The sequence below is a fragment of the Vipera ursinii genome (assembly GCF_947247035.1).
Source record: "Vipera ursinii genome assembly, chromosome: 2".
Taxonomy (NCBI): domain Eukaryota; kingdom Metazoa; phylum Chordata; class Lepidosauria; order Squamata; family Viperidae; genus Vipera; species Vipera ursinii.
In genome coordinates this window covers 260765754-260788760 of record NC_139513.1, presented here as the reverse complement: position 1 = coordinate 260788760, position 23007 = coordinate 260765754, and the positions used below count along the sequence as shown (strand labels likewise).

The window sequence follows — 23007 nt, the reverse complement described above, 5'->3', positions numbered from 1 at the left end:
CAGCTTATACATACATTATATGCCAACATTTTTGTGCATATGTGTTTACTTGTAATTTCAAAAACATGTTGTGATCCTGCCCAATTACCAAACAGCTACCTCGGGAGACGTAGCCTGTTGCAGAGCACCACTGATCAGAATGCTACCTGCCACCTTCTCCACAAAATGTTCCTACCTGATTAACTTCGCCCTTTTTGTACTAAGTAGGCACAGTTCCAAACAAAATGCCCACGTTTTTTGTTTTAAAACACATAAAGACAAGCACACAGGGCTCTAACAGCTGGCCTTCCATACATCAGAACTACTATCACTCAGGACCTTTTGCCAATAACTGTATTAATCTCTGTTTGAAGGAGGCCTGTCTGACACTAATCCTTTTCATCTCTCACCCTTGCCATAAAGCAGGGGTCCCCAAACCCTGCAGACCGCTACCGGTACGTGCCCCGATGGGAACCAGAGGCACGCAAACAGCAGGCAAGTGTGCAGAGCTCCATTTGCACATGCAAAACCCCTCCTTCCCGCCACCTGCCGCTGCCTCTGCTGCTCTCTGGAACCAGAAAGGCTGGGGGCCGCTTTCTTAAAGGATCCCACTTACTTGCACCAATAGAAAGAGCCAGCTTTATAAAACCCTTTTGTCTCATCTGAGCAAACTGTCCCATTAGGGAATACAGGTAGTCCTCGAATTACGACCACAACTGAGCCCTAAATTTATGTTGCTAAGTGAGTTTTGCCCCATTTTACAACTTTTCTTGCCACTTTTGTTGAAGTGAATCATTGCAGTTGTTAAGTTAGTAACACGGTCGTTAAGTGAATCTGAATTCTCCATTGACTTTGTTTGTCAGAAGGTCACCAAAGGGGATCACATGACTGTGGGACACTGCAACCGTCATATATAGGAACCAAGCATCCGAAAGTAAATCACATGATCATAGGGATGCTGCGATGGTCATAAGTGTGAAGAATGGTCCCAAGTCACTTTTTTCAGTGCTGTTGTAACTTTGATTGCTCACTAAATGAACTGTTGTAAGTCGAGGACTACGTACTGTTCTCTTCTCATTTAACCTCACATTTGTCTTGAATTACCTCATTTTTCTCTGTTGCATCGGTACAATGAGTGTTAACTTTATGGCAGCCTTTCACAAACCATCAACTTCTGCTCTATCTAGCCATGATGTCTAATTTGGGAATGTATAAATTCTTGGATTCCACCAACTCGCTTTCTTCTTCCAGGATCTCAGATCTATATACTGTACATAGATTTTTCTCCTCAATTCCCCCCACCAACAACTACCTTTTGATGTTGGCTGGATTAAGAGAGTGATGGGATATAGATATTATTTTGCTTTCTGCATGTGGTTAAGATGCATAATACCCAAGCCCAGCCATGTTATTTAGGCGCATAAGGCAGAAAAGGCCACAGGCTCTTTCCCCATATCTGCCAGTAGCCATAATATAATAAATTAAATAGCCATTTACATGACACCATAAACTTTGTTGCCTGTTTCATTCAGCCCAAAGGTACAGTTATTCTGCTCTCCTTTTAGCCTGTGACAATACATCTAGCAATATTATGGGTTGCTAGTATCAGCAAGCCCTGACATAAGAGAAACTAAGTATGGGAGTCCAGCCAAGATGATATATTGATGCTTCCTTTTAAAGTCTTAAACATTTTGAGTTTACTTAAATAGCAGTAAACTTAATTCAGTGTGTTACACTGAAACATCTATAGCAAGGTATTATAAATTAAAAGACTATTATTTATTTACATGGCACAGATTCAAAGTATTAAATGCATACAATCATCATAATTTTTAAATTATGTTTTTTTAAAAAGAAGCTTACAAACAGAATAAATGCAAATGTTAGGAAGCAAGTCCTAATTACTGCATCAGTTTTAAAGGTCAACAACTTCTTCCCTCTCCACCTGTTTTATTGGTTCGGTCAATAAGACAATGTGAATTCTTCTACAAGCCTGTAAATTTATACCGCTGTACCAGCAGGTGTCAGCTAATTAAATGGGAAGCAGCTACCATTAACCCCAACAGTGCAGTAATACCAGAAGCATAGGGCTGTACAATATTTTTCTGGTGGGACTGTATTTGGCCTTTGAGTGGATTGTGGGGGGATGTGGGGGACTGCCTTCCCCATGTGGATAAGATAGGATAAAAATTGCATTTCGCCTCATTGGATTGAAATTGACTAAATAAATTAAATTGCAGTGTATATGATTGCTCTCCAACTTTTTCCCTTATGTTGCATTTAAAATCAATTTTGGTGTTATTTTGGAAAGGATTTGGGGAGCCTCAGAAGACCCCAGCAAGAGGAGTTTTAATGAGGTGAGAAAACAACCACCACTTTTCAGGATCTGTGTGCCTTTTTGAAAATTTCCAAAAAGAAATCTGTATTATTGTGTTAAATCAATCAGTGTTTGCTTTTATCCTGCATTTAATGGAACTCATTGAAATTCAATAATGGCAAAAAAAAGTCCAAAGAAGAGTGATTCTTACTTCACTTTTCTCCACTTCAACTATGACATCATTAGTAAACCTCTGCCAAATTTCCACAAAAGGTCTGACTTGACAGAAAGCAACTTCTGCCTTGATTAGGAATGTAGGATGTTGCTCTATATAATGTCAGAATTTATGGTCCATTGTGACATGCAATGCTTTCTGTTGGAGCATCTTCCCATCCACTAATGGACAACTAATGGCTTTTTTTACTCAAGATGATAGTTCTTATCTAAATTCCAAAGGTTAATCTCACCTACAGCATGATCTCTAGGTCACATGACTCTGTCTGGAAAATTAACTAAGAATTTCTTACAATCAATGCATGTACCATATCTTTAAACCTTTTTCTCCTGTTTGGAATAGATTGACTTCCAATCCTCTAGTATAAAACCAGGCTGATCTAAATTGCATGGAGAGTTTGAAAATGATTTGGAGGACATCTGCTTAATAATTTTTCTATAAAAAAATTCTTCTGGCCTACTACAGTTATTATTTTAAAATATTCAGGTTTGTTATATGTTTTGTATCTTATTTTTATTTCTTAATACATTTTATATCATCTCCAGGTATACCAAGAGTGTGTATAAGTTTTCATATTTTATGGGATCTAGTTAACAAAAATGTTTCAGAATGAGAAACATATGAATAATGTATTGAGGATCATTCACACGAATATGACAGAACTCAAATATTTTCAGTTTGTATATTATATGAACATTCATTCTGATAAATGAATGATTTAGCTGGACATTTCAGAAAGATTGCTTTGAATAAGATCTTACAATCCTTAGCTACCATGTTGAGGGCACCAAGTTAGGAAGATGTTATTAAGCATTTGGTAATCAAATTCAGTTATTTTTAGAATACTGGCTTTTGCAAGAAAGTATACATCATAAGTTCTCAAAAAGCAAGCATTGTTTAAAATTAAATATGGAAGACTATTAAAGATCCACTGTTAAATCAGTCTACACAATAGAGCTCTGTGAGTCAGCATTTCAAACACAATCATCACACAGAATTTTACACTAAAAAGTAGTGTGTATATTATATATATTAACATATATTCAACATCTATTGAAAAGAATTGTTTTTATTTCCTTCTGGAAAAAACAAAACAAAATTAGTTCTGTCAATCATTTCGGTCAGCTCAGGTCTTTATCAGCAACCTGGGCCGACTCGGAATGGTTAAGATTTTCCATAGGTTTTAAAATGATGGAAAAAATAATTGATATACGGAAATAAATACTTTAGTTGATTTTCTAAAAATATTAAATAGCTGTCACCTCTAAATCTCATTTAAAAATATTTTTAAAAAAACATTTTTTTCAATTCATTCAAGATAATCTTTTACTACGTCATCTATAGATGATGGGCTTCTCAGATTTCTCTGCAGTGATTCATATTAATTGAGCCTCTTCCAGGGTGGCGTCCAAGGGCCAAAACTGAGAGTGCAGAATCATGAAACCATGGAGGCCTTGATTCAAAAGCCTGGTTCAACTAGACTTTTAATCAAGCTGCTGTATATTTTAACAAAGAAATCTCTATACTTTTCTAATCAAGGTTTAAACCACTGGCATGGGCAAATCCCCTGAATGTTTATATGTGTCATCATTTTGTGTTCAGAATGCACCATTAAGAATGCCACAGTTGAACTAGGCAATAAGAAAAAAACAAAGCCAACAAAAATCAAAATCAGAAATTTTATTTATTTTTCTTGAAGCAAAAACTGACACCAAATGCCTTAATATTATTAAATTATTAATTAAATTGCAGCAAATTCAGACTTAAATCTAAAACTTTTAGGTGTAGCTAGAAAGAACATGACCAAAGATTATTCCCAGCAACTTTTGGTATGGTTACAGAAAGAGCTATAAATGTATAGTGCAAATGCACTAGAATGCAAAGTGGAAAAAAAAACCCAAAGTAATTATGAACCACACCTTCATGTAGCCAAGGCTTTCTGACAATGGCTGAAATCCTTTGCTTTCCTTTTTTAAGGAAAGAATAAGAATCAGAGAATTTACCTAAAGTTTATGAACATAACCAGCTTTTGATTCTCAAAATACATACCATTTTATTAGACTTGTATTGCAAAATTGCTTTCCTCAATTTACAGTACTATGGCTTTTGAAAGAAGCTGTAACAATCTGTAGCCAAGCAATAGTAAGATATAACAAATAAATTGCTCCTTATTCTATAATTATAATTTCTCCATGTTATTTGTCTTGGAAAAAAAATCTCTCCAAAATCACCACCATGCTGAGAAAGCATGGGGGTGGGGGGGGGGATTCCATATGACTTATGGCCGAAAGTTAGAAACAAAAGAAGCTGCTGTATCTCTGTTCAGAAGTGGCGTATTTTGCAGCCCCAGAGCTCTCTAAAGCCCTTTCTCCTTAATTTTCATGGAGCAAAGGCAGAGTGTGTGCAAATGGATCCTAAATGTAATTCTCTTTTTCTCCTTGACTGTATAAACGCCCTTTGTCAGCTATGGGCTGCCATAGGGACCGCAGTGCGGACTGCACCACGCCCACCACGCCGCCAGTATCTCTGGGCAGACTCTCTAGCAGCAGCATAGAGAGGTGGGAGTAAAAGAAAAAAGAAAAAAAAGAAAAAGGAGACACTGTTGCTGGCAAGCAAAGACTGGAACGACCTCTGCTCTGAGCTGGAGTGGGGGGTGGGTGGGATGTGTGTGTGAATGATGACAATAGGGAGGGGAGGAATGACTCACAGAAGGAAAAAGTAGAGCAAACTCAAGATCAACTGCACCTTCCTTATGCCTCCTGGTGCAGCAAAAATGCCAAAGTCAAAATCTCCAAAATACTCCCGACACACATATTTGCTGTTTCAGAAGCAGAGGCATCCTTACACATCTCCAGGAAATGTGTGTATGTAGTAAAAATCATAAAGGTGTTCCCCTGGACATATCTCCCATATCTCATTTGCTTCTGCTTCCTGTCCTACATCTCTGGAAATGTGGATGAATTGGGGTAGCCCCAGAGAACAAGGCTTTCCTCTGAATGAGGAGGCGATCAACTCTTAACCTTGTTGTTGTTTGAAGTCAGCTATGGTACAAAAAAAACCCCAAAAACCCCATCAATTACAAGGGTGCCATTTCTTCCCTCTCCTCAGGAAACAACTGATGCCTCCACACCCTTCAGTGCCTCCCTGCAGCTTTTTTTCTTTCTTTCTCTGTGCAGAAGGCACGCCTAGAAGTGCGACTGTAGCTCTGAGAAAAGGGGACAGGGTGGGGGGGGGGGTAAATAAGACACCGCTGGCAACGGTAGCACTGCAGTTCTAGAGAATCCTCACCCCTCCTAACGCAAGCATCCCCATAGAGAAAAGGGGGAAGGGAGTGGTTGCATCAGATTTTCCTTTTTCGGATCCCCACTGGGCTGGGCTAGGAGATCAGCCCAACGATTCCCCGAGAATTGCACCCTAAACAGGCAAAGGGCAGAAGTTCCGAGGGGGACGGAGGGGGAGGCGGCGGGTACCAAGGTCGCAGGCAGAACCGTTGCAGAGAAACGCTCGCCCGCTCTCCACAAGAGACGGCGGCAGCCAGGACTTTTGTGCAACCTGTAGGGCGCCTCCGACCTCTTCCCTTTTTCCAGCCAGCGCTCGGCAAGGGAAGGGAAGGGAAAATGGGATTCCTCTGCCCCGAAAATCTTGCAGGAGAGAAGGGAGAGGAGAAAGTGGGCGGGAGGAACGCGGCACACCGCCGCCGCCGCCTTACCTCGCTCTATATTGCTTATGGCTCTTCTCAGATGCTCCTCTGTGACCAGCTCGCCCACCACGACCAGCAGATAAAATTTGCTGTCGAGAAAGCGGTGCGACAGGCTCGGCGAAGGGGGGACCGCGCTGGGAAGGCTACAAGACGGCTCCGACTCGGGTTCCAGCACCACCGTCGCCATCCTGGCAAGCCCGTCGCCGCCGCCTCCTCCCTCCCTCCCTCCCTCCCTCCCTCCTTCCTTCCTTCGCAGCGCCTTCCAAGCTCTCCTCTCAGGCGGCGGCGGAGAAAGAGGGGAGGCGACGAAAGGGTTTAATTCCAAAGGCGCCTCCCTCTGCAGGGAAGAAGAAGGGGGGAAAAAAATGCGCGCCGAGAGGCACCACCGCGCTCCAGGCAGCTGGAAGAATGAGGGAGGGCGAGGAGGCGGCGGGTTTTTATACCGAGACAGTGCGGGGCTGGGACCTGGCGAGAGGGCGGAGGGAGGCGGCGGCGGCGGCTGAGGAGGAACAGGCGGGAGGAGGGGGGTAGACCCGGCACAGCCACGCGCTGCTGCTGCTGCTGCCGCCGCCGCCGCTTTGCCAACAGGCAGCTGATGTCATTTGCAGCAAATCATTCCCATCGCTGCCTCCGGAAGGAGGAAGGATGAGGTGAGCCAGCGATGCCCAGAAAAGCACCGCAAGGAACGAGGATGGGCCTGCTTGGACTCCCCGAGCCCATCCGAACTTTTTTTTCCTTCTTTCCTGTTGATTCTTTCAGGGTCATCTTCACCATCTTAATCCAGAAATAAGGTATTGTGTGTCCCGCGGAAGAGGCACAGCCACACGGACATTTAAATACACACAGGCCACAGTAGCCAAGAAAGTCCAGGCGAACGCTAATATTTGGCCCTGACGATCGCCAAAGACAAGGCAAAGACGTTATTTTCACCTTTAACAAGCCACAGAAGATCAGCCGTGGGATTGGCCCTTGGTTTTCAAAATTACTATATATGACGTTAAATAAGTTTACTTATTTAATCACATTTGTATAGCTGCCTATCCTGCTTAGTGACTTTGGGCAGTGTACATAATAATATTCCAGAATGTGAAGAAACCGTTTAAAATAAAAGAAAAAGAAAAAAAGTGATAGAAAAACAAAGTGTATTGACTTTCATACAACTATCCTACAGACTCCACTTAGGGCAGTACCCCCAAGCTAGTTGATAAAGCCACATTTTAAGGACAGTTATAGGCTGTAGGATGAAAATGAGATGAGTAGAAAATTTTCCACAGCAGGCAACAGAAGCAACAGATTCCTACTGTAGCCAGTAGCTGCCCAGTCAGTCATAAGACTAGAGCAAAGAAGAAAAGTGAAGCCAATAAATCAAAATAGCTCACAAGTAACATTAATACAAAGCGTCCCTCTCTGCTATTGGATTCATGCATATTTTTAATGTACATGCTTACCAGTGAATACTTTTTGCAATCTGGTTGCAAAGTTCAATAAGCAAGCAAAGCAACATGGTTTTTGCATTTCAGTAACCTGAAAGTTCAATAGCATAGTAACTCTTTAACTTGCAACAAATATGACTTTCACATTTTACAATGTGGATGCCAAAGAAAACAATTCTCATGAGAACAACAATACTACATTATATCCCTTGAACTCTAAGAACATGTGGGAAGAATCCAGAGGAAGAAATATTTTGGGAAATATTAAAAAGGCAGAATATATTTCCCCCAAAGATCTTAAAGGCAGAAACCAATACCCACACCCACAAGACTCTCTGCCCCAAACAGGTCTGCAGAAATGCAGACGTGATAATCTTGTCAGAAATATTGGAAGCTGGGATTAGAAAGAAAGATCCCTGGAATCAACAATCCCTCACACCAAAAATCCAACAGTCATCAGCCCCAGCCCCAGGAAAACAGGATATGACATTTGGGACATAACAGGATTAACCCACCACCATCAGAATACGAGAAAGGCACACTCAGACTCGGGTTAAACTTCATGCCACAGGAACAACTCCAAACAAAAGCTCAAGAAGGTATAAAAACCCATCACTCCATACTACGTGTGGTCAGCTTTCCCAGAGCCATCTTTCTCTCTGGCTCTCCTCTTCAATAAACTGCAACCTTCTTTCTAAGGAAGACTCCATTTTGTTTATTCCCAGCTTGGACTGGACCCTGACGAAGATTTTTCTTTCAACAAATACACGAATGATAACTCATAATAAGAGCACATGGCAGAAGTTTATAGTATTGTTCAGATAAGATCCTTTTAACATATTACATATTTATAACTTAAACATCTTCTTTATTATGGTACATTCCCAAGCATAAGATTGTTCCCAACTTTTTCCTTTCAGTATCAAGTCAAATGTTCTATCCCAAACATTTTAAAATATTAATTTTGAAGTGTCATTGTTAATAGATTGCTTATTGCTTTTCTATGCCTTTTTTGTTACTATTGCAGGAAATTTGTTTTAGAGTCTTGCATATCTTATTCTGGGATTTCCTTCGGGAAAAATAACAAGTTAAAAAAGCATAAAGCATGTCCCATGGATGATCAACATGGATGACTGTATGCCGGTGTTTCTTAAACTTTTTTCTCTCAGGACAAATTCTCAATTTTAAAAATTATGGAGGAGCCCCAAAGAGCTTTGTTTGTATGGATTATATTTATCAATATTTGAAATTGATGCATTTGTTGCAACTACCACTTCTTACAATTGTTTGATGGGATTTTAATATTGTATTATTTTTCAACATAGGCTGGTAAATAATTTTGATTTTGAGGACCCCTGAGAGGATCCTAGGACTATATTTTAAGAAACACTGCTCTGTGATATGTGCTGTGTTATTCTCCAGGTAGTATCAGATGCTACTGAATAACATTTCTTCAGAAATAACAGTTAGAGAGGATTGATTTGTATTTGATTGGCCACTAAAGACTATCTCTAGTAAGTTCAGGTCTGGTGAGGATATTGATCAATATGAAGAAGGCCATGTTGATGGTGCTACAGCTTCCCTAAAGATGCTTTTTTCAAACCATCTTTATTATATTTTTGACATCAGATGAAGATATGAAAAGCCTCTTAGTAAGGTATGTGGTTTCTGTTTGGTTGTTTTTAAGTGCTATGTTCTTCTTTTACCATACATATTGTTTGCACTGCTTTTTAAGTTCAAGTCTATATTTATTGAGGGGCTGCCCCTATATAAAGGATATGAATATGATAATTTTCAGGACTGATTTTTTCAGAGAATTTATACAATGGAAAGGCAGTATAAATACTGTTATGAGTAAAGTAAACTGCAAAATTTATATTCTCCAAAATAACAAGAGTCATGTCTTTTCCATTTCTATCTGGCAACTGCTTAAGATAGGAAAGAAAGTATGACCAAGATAATTTTCTTCCTAGATAGTTATGCCAAGAATTTTCCAACAGTTCATTTAACCTGAAATATTATTGGGAAGTAATAGCAAATCCCAGAATTTGGGTAATAGATTTTGTGTCAACGAAGTGAACTGAATAAAAAAATCTATGTCTGCAAGTAAACAACCAGGCTCAGAGCTCAGGGAAGTATCCTTCAAATCTAGCTCAACTCCTAATTACTTTTAGGAATAAATCTATTAGGTTTTCCTGGTTATACACTTCTCAATCCCATGATCCTTAAAATTGATGCATTTGTTGCAACTACCACTTCTTACAATTGTTTGATGGGATTTTAATATTGTATTATTTTTCAACATAGGCTGGTAAATAATTTTGATTTTGAGGACCCCTGAGAGGATCCTAGGACTATATTTTAAGAACTTCCCTCCATATTAACAACCATGTCTACCTGCTGCTTGTGTTTATAAAAAATAATAATAATAAAATTATTATTATTTTGACAAGCACTTTTTCATGATGCATATTTAAAGGAAAAGTTTCTCAAAGTAAGCTTTTTGAGAAAACATAATTGCTGCTATGGACATGTCAATTTCAGTAGCATAGTCTCTTTCATTTTCGGTAGGATGGATTGTTTTGTTTTGTAGATTTTGGATCAGGTAAGACTTTTTATTCTATCATTTATGCCCTTGAGAAGTCAAGTGGAAATGTGATGTTTCAAATAATCTGTGATTATTTTTAATAATATACATCTGTGTATGGCCTATGAATAGTTGCCAGCATGACATTCCATAACACTTTTTTTATTTTAGTGAGCTATTGTATTGAATGCAAAATGATCTAGTACAGGATTCCCCAACTTGGCAAATTTAAGACCTGTGGACTTCAACTCCCAGAATTCCCCAGCCAGCATACCTTACTTCTGAGAAAATGCAAGTGATGGGTATTTTATTGCATGATAAGATGAATAAAAGATTTTTTTTTCTACCAGAAATATTTTTGTTAAATTTTGTGTTTCAAAATGCATGTCTTCTACCAGAAGTTTTCTTGCTTCCCAATACTTGACATATTGTTTCTTTATGTGTTGTCACCTTGATACATGCACTATTTTACTAATGTGCCCAGTAATAACAAAGGCAATGAATTGATTATAATTATTTCTTAAGAATTCCGACAGTATGCTTTCAAAATTCCAAATGTCCTCATTGGTCAAACCTTCAAAATCTGTACTCAGCAAACTATGGAGCAAGCAGTATTTTAACAGAGGAAGTTGATATATTTTCAAAGAATAAATTGAGCATCTATAATTATATATATGCCCAGTTAGCCAGCTATATAACATTTGAAGAAAGATATGCTGCTGTTTCATTTGTGCTGTTTTTCTGTGATCATTTGGTCTTCCTTTCCAAGATGTGGAGGCACAGAGTTCTTGCTGCACCAGTGATACTGATATAGTATCAATATCTTGTGCTGTAATAATTGCTTTGGGGATTCCTGAACACAATGTAAACATGCTTCCAAAAAAGCAGAAAGAAAGAGGAAATCCTGCTAATATGATGATAGTATATCCCGCTAATATGATGAGAATATATGAGAATATTTATTTATTTATTTATTTATTTATTTATTTATTTATTTATTTATTTATTTATTTATTTATTTATTTATTTATGGGATTTGTATGCCGGCCTATCTCCCAAAGGACTCAGGGTGGCTAACAACGATAAAAACACAAAATACAAACATTAAAAGGTATTAAATCAAATTATCCCATAAATAGTCCAATTAAAAACACTGATGAAAATTTGGTAAAACAAATTAGAGATCAGGGTCAAGCACATATTAAAAGGATATATAATGCATTGATAGAAATTGACTCAGAAACAGAACTTGTTAAAGATTGTATGATAAAGTGGGCCCAGAATTTTCAAGAAGTTATAACAATGGACACTTGGGAAAAGATCTGGGTTAGAAATGTAAAATTTACACAGGCCCAAAATTTAAGAGAGAATTTTTATAAAATGTTTTGTAGGTGGCACTTAGACCCTAAAAAATTAGCAAGCATGTATCCGAACTGCCAGCCCAAATGTTGGAGGTGTGGTTGTGAGGATGCAACATATTTTCATATATGGTGGACTTGTAAAAAGGTTAAAGCCTTTTGAATTAAAATTTGGTGGAATATGCAAAAGATATTTAAGAAAAGGATAAAGTTTTCTCCGCAATTGTTTTTATTGGGTATTATCACAGATACTACTGTTATAGACACTAAGTTGATGTTGCATCTAATTACGGCGGCAAGACTTTTAGTTGCGCAATATTGGAAGAAGGAGGAATTGCCGACTATAGAAGAGTGGACTTTGAAAGTTTCCAACTTGGCGGAAATGGCAAAGATTTTGGCATATTTGAAAGATCAATCGCAACAGAGATATATTGTGGAATGGAGAAGATGGATTGAATATATTCAGAATAAATATGGGACTAAAAAGTTTCATTTAGCATTTGAATAAGTAGTGGATTTTCATGATGTATGATTAGTTATTTGTTACTTTATTAATATTATGACTATGGAGAGTTAAAGTCCGATAGAACTTAATGTTTTATTTTTGTTGTTAGCATATTTTAGTTTATGTTTGTATTATTATACCCTGTATTCAGCTCTGGGAAGTCGGGGAGGGGAGGGTTGGGGAGAGGGGAGGGGGAGGAGGGAGTTCATTGTATTTAAAAATTGTAAAACCTTTCAATAAAAAAACACAATAAAACAAAATTAAGAAAAACTCCCTTCCATCAGTCCAGGTCGGCCTGTTGAAAAAGCCATGTTTTAAGGTCGTGACGAAAGGAACGGAGATCTGGGGCCATCCGGAGCTCCAAGGGGAGTTGATTCCAAAGGGCAGGTGCCCCCACAGAGAAGGCCCTCCCCCTGGGGGTCACCAGTCGACATTGTCTGGCCGACGGCACCCTGAGGAGGCCCTCCCTGTGTGAACGCACAGGGCGATGGGCAGTCATTCCTGGCAGCAGATGGTCTTGCAAATATCCCGGACCTAAGCCATGTAGGGCTTTATAGGTAAGAACCAGCACCTTAAATCTCACCCGGAGGACAACCAGTAACCAATGCAGCTCATGCAGGAGGGGTGTAATATGGGAGTATCGGGACGCTCCCATCACAACCCGCGCAGCCGCATTCTGCACCAGTTGAAGCCTTCGGGTGGTCTTCAAGGGCAGTCTCATGTAGACAGCATTGCAGTAGTCTATACGGGAGGTAACGAGCGCATGAGTGACCATAGCTAATATGATGAGAGTACACACACACATACACGGCTTATCAATGACAGCCAATTTGGTCTAGTGGTTAAGAGTCCAGGTTAGAAATCAGGAGACTATGAATTCTAATCCCATTTTAGGCATGAAAGCCAGTCATTCTCTCTCAGCCAAGCTCACATCACAGGGTGGGTTGTTGTAGGAAAAATAGAAGGAAGAAGTATTAGATATGTTAGCTGCCTTATTTATAAAAATAAAGGTGCAATTTAAAAAATCACCTGCTATAGTAGAAAATTTGCAGCCACCAGCAGCTTAGGTTAGAGATGCTATTTTCAAAGATATTTAAATTATACCTCTGTCTAGTAGGCACTCAAACCTGTACTTAAACCAAATAAAGCATCAGTAATTTAAATTATCCTGGCCCCAGGATTTTAGAAGTCAGTATCACCCTCTTGACTTTAGCTTGGATGTTAATCGTTCTCCATAAAAAACTATCTGCACCAATCATAAGTAGCATACCCTGGACATAAATGGATATATTTTAAATATTCTGCTTCTACATTCAAAGGGTTTAAAAGTTAGATTCCAGTTAGATAGTATTGCCTTAACATATGGATCCTTGGTTTCCAGGGAAAAATATTGACATAATTTTGTTGATTTTAAATTTAAACATTTACAGGATGGTATATTTTTCCCTAAAACCAGAAAATTGAAATGCAACAATAACAAAACCAAAGCACTGAAAGGAAACAGTAAAAAAAAGTTTAAATACATATATCACTTGCTGGAATGGTCTCAAGTATGTGATCAGCAACACCATATCATAGGTGGAGAACAGGTGATGAAATGTGCACCCATGACTTTGCAGTGCATATTCTATCACTTTAAATACTTGTGTTTGATACTGCAATACAGCATGATGAGGAACACAGAACTGATGTACCATATTACAAGTCATGATTTTATAGCACTACTATAATGGCATCAAAAGCAGATAAACTCATTATTTGGGCTTAGAATTGTGAATCTGCTGCTAAAATGTTTTTGAAAGGTTCTACAAGTTACCAAATGGAATAAATGAAATGAAAATATATGATACTAACAACAGTAAATTATATGTTTTGTCAACTCATTAGAAAAATAAAGGAAAAGATTAGGCTGATCTCATAAAGTTAAATTATGCTTTATTAGGACTTGATTGAAGGCTGTCAGTAAATACCCAGGCTACTTCTGAGTTCTTGATAAATAACTACACTTACATGCTCTTAAAATGACCAAAAATCAAGCTCAAGGTGAAGAAAACTTGTTTTCTTATTAACCAAAGATATTATAGGAAAAAGAGTGGAAAAACATGGGGGCAGAGTTAAAAGAAGAATCAGCCTAGAATCCCTATATAGCCACAAGTTGACTAAGTCCAATCCCCTTGATCTAATTCGAAGCAGGTTCTAACCCTTGGTTCAGAAGATTCCTGTGAATAAGCTGTTTAGGAAACAAAAATCAGTTTAATTGAACCTTCACATGTGAATATGATCTTTTGTGCCTAAAAGTTATTTCATTGTCAACATAAATCAGATTTACATTTACTGAAAATTAGTACATTTCACTCTTTTTAACTACAATTATTTCTTAATTAACATCTTCTTTATAATTTAAAATTATGAAAGGGCATACCACACTCTAGGGGAAATTATTTATACATTTTCCTCTTTGTTACTGGTATGTTTTGAGCCAACTATTTTAATCCTCCTGCTTCTTAATAGTAACTGAATGAAGTACATAATATTAATATAATGTTAGTATTTACTGGGTTTTTGTAATATTAAATGAGTTACTGTTACATACATTTATTTGAACTTTTGGTATGCTTTAAATCAGAAAAACAGATATTGCTGAACTATAATTTCCATCAGTCTTTAGACAGTTGTAGCCTGAAACATCTGAAAGACCATTTTAAATTAATAAAACTATTAATTTTATAAACTGTCAAAATTATGTTGTTCTACTATTGCAGTATTAATGTATTATCTTTATTATGTTATTGAATTTAATTTCCAATTTTTAACACATTTTAAGCAAAATGTATCTCAAAATGACAATTATTTTATTCAAAGTATAATGAAATACTGATATAGATACATAACTGAAAGAAACATAAATTTGGGTAAAAGTCATGTTTATCTAGCCAAACGTAGGAATTTAGCATCTTAAGTAAATCCCTTTAACTTAGCAATAGGTGGTATGGCAAAAAAAAAGTGGGGGGGGGCATTCTTGTGGTTTTATTTGACAAAATTTCAGTAACATCTGAAAGCTTTGAAATAAGATACAATCATATATTTAGCTCCAATGATATTATTATCCAAGCAGCCGGGTAATAATAGAAGAAATTGTTATCACCAAAGACTATTTTGAGATCAGAACTTTCAAACCTGAAAATAGATTACTAGGAAATTTGAATGACTAATGCTCTCAACGTTTCTGAACAAATGTTAGTGGAATGCAATATTACAAGAAAATATATTTTAATAATCCAGAAATACCTAAAAATTTACCAATTCTCTCTTCTGTTTGATTATTTCTATTATTATTATTGTTGTTGTTGTTACATATTTTTATAAGAATTGTCCATTTTGTTGCAAAAGCCACTCTAGTTATTTTATAAGAATTATCCATTTTGTTGCAAAAGCCACTCTAGTTATTTTGTTGCAAAAGCCATTCTAGTTAGGATAGAGCAGGGGTAGGCAACCTTGCTCTTTTATGACTCGTGGACTTCAACTCCCAGAATTCCTGAGCCAGCATGGCTGGCTCAGGAATTCTGGGAGTTGAAGTCCACGAGTCATAAAAGAGCCAAGGTTGCCTACCCCTGGGATAGAGAGATAAATTATATTACTAGTAGATAAATATACACTCCTTTATAACAATGTGTTGTAGTTGACAGACATATCCCAAATAATCAAATAAGCAAGCCACTTGTCATCATTAGTAATCAATCACGTCAAGCAAATATGCCCTTTGAAACTAGCTCTCCATCAGTTTTAAATGAGTTTCTACCATGAGAATGAGAACTGAACACAGATACCATGAAAGAAGCTAGCACACATCTTTAATGTCACTTGTAAAAATGCATTCTGAAAGTAGCTACATAACATCCTGTTGTTTTGCCCTGCAAAGTATGTAATGGGAAAGTTAACATTTAAAGTATCTCTATATCTTGGTAACATGAAAATTTTTATATTGAAATTTGAAAATAATGTAGGGAAAACATACCTATGCAAATGATGTATAGTATATGCAAAGAATTGAAAAAAGGAGAGGGATTGTAAAAACAAATTGAACATACTGGTTTACAATCCTTTAACCAAGGGCAATGTAAGGAGATCCAATTTTTATTAATATGTAAGGATACTAATAAAAATCAGATTTTATAAGTGATGATCCCCAAGATTATACGGTGGACTATTTATTTGGGCATGCAACCTTTGTATTTGTATATGTCAGGGGTATCAAACTGCTGGCCCATAGGGCCAGTTGCATCATGCAGAGGCCCTGCCCACCCCAACTCCGGCAATGCAAAAAAAGTCACAACACATCATGTGATGCAGCGAGTTTGACACCTGTGGTATATGTACTTGTATATTTGTACATGCATATTTGAATATGTATATTTTGTTGGAGTTGCATTTATCAGGGCTTTTCAACCACTAGTACAGGTACTACCTGTGGTACATTGGCACCTGGCAGGTGGTACGCAGCCATCTTAGAAAAGTGGTAGTGGGGGAGGGGAATGAGCTGAACCAGTGGCAGCACTGTACAAGCCTGAGCGAGAGATGGCTGGAGCTGCAGGGCTGTCAGGGCTCAGCTGAAGTGCCAGGATCAGCTCCAGGCTCCAGCTGGAGCTTGGCGCTGATCCTGGCACTTCTGCTGAGCCCAGAAGAAGCGCTGATCAGCTGGAATCTTGCAGCATCTCCAGGGTCTTGTGATTTACATTCAGATGCTTGGCAACTGATTCATATTTATGATGGTCATAGAGTCCTAGGTTCATGTGAAGTGACCAAAACCTGCTGCAACCACCCAGCAGACGGGGAGAATAAAAACCAAACACCCCCCCAACCCACCCTGAATGCCAATCCTCAACAGAAATGCTCACAACAATGAAAACCTCGGACAGGAGGAAGAGTGCTGCCGGGCGGGCAGGCAGGTGTCTTGCTCGGCTGTGGCTTGGGGGGCACTTTTTTCAGTGCCATTGTAACTTCGAACAGTCACTAAGGGAAACTGTTGTAAGTCGAGGACTACCTGTACTTCATCACCTTTTTTTTTTTTTTTTGGTCATCAAGTTTTTGACACCTTGCTAGCCGACTGGTGGTACTCGGATGTTGCCATATCCTAAAAGTGGTACAATGGGTGAAAAGGTTGAAAAGCCCTGGCATTTATGAAGAAGGAGCAGTTAACATTTGCATGTTGAAAGCAAATGCATACGGTCTAAAAGCAAGCACAAAATGTATGGTATTCAACAGTCATTGTGTAAAATGTGTATTTAATTTGAAAGATTCCATTAGTGAACCTTACAATAAGTAGAATTAGCTCATCTGATCATGTTTCCTACCTGGGAAGGCTGATGTCAATCTTGCAAGTCTGATAATACAAATCTCACACCACATCTTTTCAACTTGATAAGTTAGGTAGCTCCCTTTCTTTTTTTACCTATAAGGTAGCTACAGTCTATGTCCTCTCTTCCATTACCGTTCCCTTGACAACATCTCTTTCTCTCATTTTCCAAGGTCATTTCCACATACCATAATAACCAAGCAATCCAACTGTATTTTTCCTCTTACTATTTCACACTATGGCATTTCAATGTCTTACACACAGCACATCTCACTTGTACGTTCTATCAATTGAGACTGAACTTTTCCATCAAACTCATCAGATCTTCCTTCCTTTCTTTCTTTCTTTCTTTCTTTCTTTCTTTCTTTCTTTCTTTCTTTCTTTCTTTCTTTCTTTCTTTCTTTCTCTCTCTCTCTCTCTCTCTCACTCTCTCTCTCTCTCTCTTTCTTTCTTTCTGCATTCATTATTTGGAACAAAAACATGAGTAATCATTCTATCAAAGAGTTATCTGTAAAGTCTAATTGGTGCCATTTGGTCATTGATTACATTATATCCAAGTAGTTGTTTTTTTTGTTGTTATATTCTTCCTGGCCATGAAAGACAGGCCATCCTTCTTTATATTTAAAGTCATGAATAACAAATAGTATAAACCTCCATCTGAAAGTGTCCAATTTCAATCCATCTCAATTCACAGATGCCTAAAATGATGTAAATTGGCTATACGTTAACAATTTTCACTGATTTGAGTTTTACCCTTTTAGTGCTTCTTACATTCCAAGTTTCTACTGTAATCTATCTTGACAGCTTCAGATTTTCTTTTCCTACATGGCAACATTAATGACTAGATGTCCCAGAGGCTTTAGGTCTAGTTGCATTATAAACACCATTAGTACCCCAAAAGAGCCTCAGCCCTTCCCCAGTAGCATATTGAGGGCCATATGAGCTGGAGGGCCCATCCAGGTTGTTGACTTTTGTTGTTGTTGTTGTTTTTGCAAAATGCAATAGTAGTTTATCACTGCCCTTCTCCATGCAACATGAAATGATGCATTTGGTGTTACCACTAAAGTTATCATCTGCCTCCAGCTGCTGCCAATATAGATGTCTGCTTGCTTTAGCTGGAGGCCTTACTAAGATTATATTTATTTATTTATTTATTTATTTATTTATTTATTTATTTATTTATTTATTTATTTATTTATTTATTTAATTTGTATACCACCCTTCTCCCGAAGGACTCAGGGTATACACTCTGGGTGTTCTTCATTCATCTCTCCCCAAAAATTCCCTCCCTCTCTTCCACAATAAAGCATCATGCCAGGATTTCAAAGGGTATATTTGGAATGATAGCATTAAAAGTGGGCTTTTTAAATAAAGGTAGTGAATGGATAGAATGGTGATGTTGAATGGGTAGAGCAGTATCATTGTGAGTTTACAGGGTTCTTTTTTTTCCTCCTTGTGTTTTTTCTTTGTTGATGAAGCTACATTATGCTCAATTTTGCTCACGGCTCACAGCTCAATTTTGAAGATCATATAGGAGCCGTGACCAGGGGGGCTTTTGCCCAGGTTCGCCTGGTGCGCAAGTTGCGACCCTACCTGGACTGAGATGCCCTACGCACAGTCACTCATGTGCTCGTGACCTCCCGTTTAGACTACTGCAACACTCTCTACATGGGGCTGCCCTTGAGGACCACTCGGAGGCTTCAACTGGTGCAGAATGCGGCCGCACGAGTTGTGATGGGGGTTTCCCGATACTCCCATGTAACACCTCTACTCCGTGAGATGCATTGGCTTCCGGTTGCCCTCCAGGTGAGATTCAAGGTGCTGGTGATGACCTATAAAGCCCTGAATGGCTTGGGTCCGGGATATTTGAGGGAACACCTGCTGCCAGCATCAAGTTCCCTTCGTCCAGTGCGCTCACACAGGGAGGGTCTTCTCAGGGTGCCACCGGTAAAAGATTGCCGGCGGATAACACCCAGGGGGAGGGCCTTCTCTGTGGGTGCGCCTGCCCTCTGGAACCAGCTGCCCGTGAAGCTCAGGACTGCCCCTGACCTGCGTTCATTCTGCCGGGACCTGAAGACTTGGCTCTTTGAGCTCTCTGGCCCAGGCTGAGAATTTTAACTGGGGTTTTATTTTCAAGGATAATTTAATCTTTTTAATTGTCTTTTAACTTTTGTATTTTGTATTGGTGTGATTTTAAAATGCCCTGTAAACCGCCCTGAGTCCTTCGGGAAAGGGCGGTATATAAATCTAATAAATTAAATTAAATCTAATAAATTTTTCTTCTTTTTTTTTAGGGATTATGCTTCCATTTTTATAGCTCAGTGGGTTAGGACGCTGAGCTCGTCGATCAGAAGGTTGGTAGTTTGGCAGGTCGAATCCCGAGTGCCGCATAGTAGAGTGAGCGCCTGTAACTCGTCCCAGCTTCTGCCAACCTAGCAGTTCGAAAGCACGTAAAAAATGCAAGTAGAAAAATAGGGACCACTACGGTGGGAAGGTAACAGCATTCCGTGCGCCTTTGGCATCTAGTCATGCCGGCCACATGACCACGGAGACGTCCTCAGACAAGCGCTGGCTCTTCGGCTTTGAAATGGAGATGAGCACCAGCCCCTAGAGTTGGAAATGACTAGCACGCATGTGTGGGGGAACCTTTACCTTTACCTTTATACTGCTTTAGAATCACCAGCTGCCTCTTTATGTTTTCAAATCAACCTGGGAAAGGGGATGGCAAGGATTCAGCACTGCCACGATACTATAAAAATATAGTTGTAATACCAGGAAATGAACCTTACCTAAATCTATTTTGCTGAAATTTCAGATAAATATTTTTTAAAAAATTAGTGACCTTCCTAGACTCTTTCTCTCTTTACTACAAGTGGGTCTTCCATTTCCATATGTATATTTCTGTGCCCAAATTTAAAACATGGAATGCGAAAAATGGTATAATGGTATGTAGGAATGTAGTGGTATGAGAGACTGACCATGGGAAATAGGGGGAAGAACCACAGCTGGGGAACAGTTGGATAAAAGGCAACTTAGCCCACACTAGGAATGTGGGCATGGTTAATGTTTCGGAAGGTAATCTCTCTAGTCTCTTGAGCTGCAAAGGCAACAGATGAGAAATGTATTTGCAGACTTGCAAGATTCTGTTAATGTAACCTGAAAATAAAGTAGAATTTGCTCATCTGGCTGTGCATCTGGACTACCTCAAAAGGCTGAGTCATCAATGATGAGGATAACAGTATTGTAAATTGGAATGATCTTTGAGATTTAGAGTCTGGAATATTTTGTATTTAGATTTTCAGACCTGTTCTTCCTACGTGGTATAAATAATTGTTCATTATGCCCTTGGGTTTTCTTTAGGAGTTTTCTTTTGAAACTTAATCTGGCCCTATAGAAATACTACTAGCAGACTGTGTTTGGTTTTCCAACTGCCAAATCTATACCAAGTGTTTTCCACTTCTTTTTCTGGAAACTAATTGCAAATCTGAATACTGAAATCATGTTTTTTTTACTAATCAATAAGCAACTTTTATTCATGTCCACATGCCTCATTTAGTATTTTAGTATTTTTTTAGTATTCTTGGGATTTGTCTAAATTGATTGAAAATAAATATTTCCAATTGCAAATACATAACCAGACTTTACCAGACTTTATCAATATACAGCCTTCCAAAAATATTGATTTTCTTATTTTATAACCCTTTAGCTAACATGACCTAAATATGTTGTACTCTTTTACTGTTTTTTGTTTTCTTCTTGCAAATGTTTTGTTACCAATCTAGGTATCATCATCAGTGCTTTGACGAAAGGGACTGGGAGTTGCTGGCTTTTTATGAGTGGCAGCTTTTCCCCTACCTGTCTTGATTCAGCAGCACACACACATGGACACCAGTTGACAGCAGTCATTTTTGATCAAGCTTATTCAAAGCATGTAAGAAAATTCCTAGAAAGCTGTCATTCTGGTGGATCAGCCACTAACAGATGTATAGAATGTATCTGCAAACATTCAAAAAGAAACAAAGGCCCAAGGAAGAAGCAAACAGCCTGGGAACATCCTCCATTATCACACATCCAGCAATCCCCAGATAGATAAGAGAGCACCAACACAATAGGCAACCAATAATCTCTGATGAAACATTACAGCTAATTAAGCCAGCTTGATCAATCAGAAGCAGGCTCACAAGCTACAACAACCCTAATCAAGACAGAAACCATACACAGAAAGCCAGCAATGACAATGTTACCTAGTTTGGTAATGACATTTTTGCAAAACAAAAAAAAAACAAAAAAACCAAGCTCAGAGAATATCAAAATACTATCATGCTATCTTCCACTGTTGCTACCTATATACATACATATAGTACATACATATATATGCACATACACATATACAAAAAAGGCATGCTGTTTTTTTAGGAACAAAGCAATGTATTTGTAAAGGTGGAATGAAATTTAGTTCCAAGCTTCAAGCACAGCTTTTACTTCCTCGCTGCTTCTTTTTTGCATACATGACCAGGGTTATTCCCTTAGATTTTGCTATCATAATAAACTTTCGCTTTTGGCTTAAACAGCCAGTGTTTTTCTTCCCAGAAATTAACCATTCCTGCAGTGAAGATTTACCAGCCAGCCCCTAATTATAGTAGTGAATGGAATTCTTTATGTGAGAGCAAGATCTCAGCTGAATTGTACCACAAAGAGATATGTAAATATACTGCTCCAGATTCTCCAGAACATCTGATCCAAGTGGCCAAATATGTCACTCTGAGTCTGTCTCTGAAAATCAATGGAACAGAGCTATCTAGGAAGGTTTTCAGGTTCAGGTATGCTAGGATCAAAACTGAACTCCAGCCTTTTGAGGACTGAAATACTTAGAAATGACTGAATTGTGGAAAGCAAGCATAAATATTGGGTGTGATTATTTGTCTGTCTGATAACATGAATAACAGGTTTTGCAAGCCATCACTGCATCTTCAACTCATTGTCCATCCCCTCAATGGCATCTCTAATGCATTTATCAAAAACTACAGTTAAGAGTGCTAACCAGTGGTGGGATTAAAATATGTGAACAACTGGTTTTCTGTGTGGATGCCACTTCCGAAAGTCCATTCTGGGCCTGGGCAACAAAAAATTATCCACCAGTTCTGCTAAACTGGTGCAAACTGGCTGAATCCCACCACTGGTGCTAACTAAATTAAGTTCTGTAGGACAGAGGTTAGGTTACTACACGGACACTTGTAACAGCTTGGTTCAAGTACACAGCACTTCTATTTTGTCAGGTTTCTTGCTAATATATGAGAGAATGTTATTAAATTCAAAACTTCTCATTTTCATGGCAAAAAAACTGATTGTGTCTATTAATGCATGGCCTGTAACTGACAAAAACTCTACAGTATTTGTGTTTGCATTGGACTTAAAATCCCATTCTCGCACTTGGAAACTTGAAGCTGCTCCAAATGCTTCAGATGTTAAGGTCTGTTCTGAGAAATGACAGATAGGATTGAGTTTCAAGACCACACTCCAAGATGGGCCAATGACTCCTC

General features: G+C 38.5%; 1 protein-coding gene across 1 annotated transcript in view; it reads right to left on the bottom strand.

The window, feature by feature from the left end:
* The window catches only part of MAP1B (microtubule associated protein 1B), a gene marked incomplete at both ends in the record, with an annotated part of 61922 nt that extends 55504 nt beyond the window's left edge, over positions 1 to 6418 (bottom strand). Inside the window, one exon of the mRNA XM_083351618.1 lies at positions 6241 to 6418. Within this exon, the coding sequence (XP_083207744.1) occupies positions 6241 to 6418 (178 nt within the window). The remainder of the gene's footprint in view (positions 1 to 6240) is intronic.
* Between the last annotated feature and the right edge of the window lie 16589 nt (positions 6419 to 23007).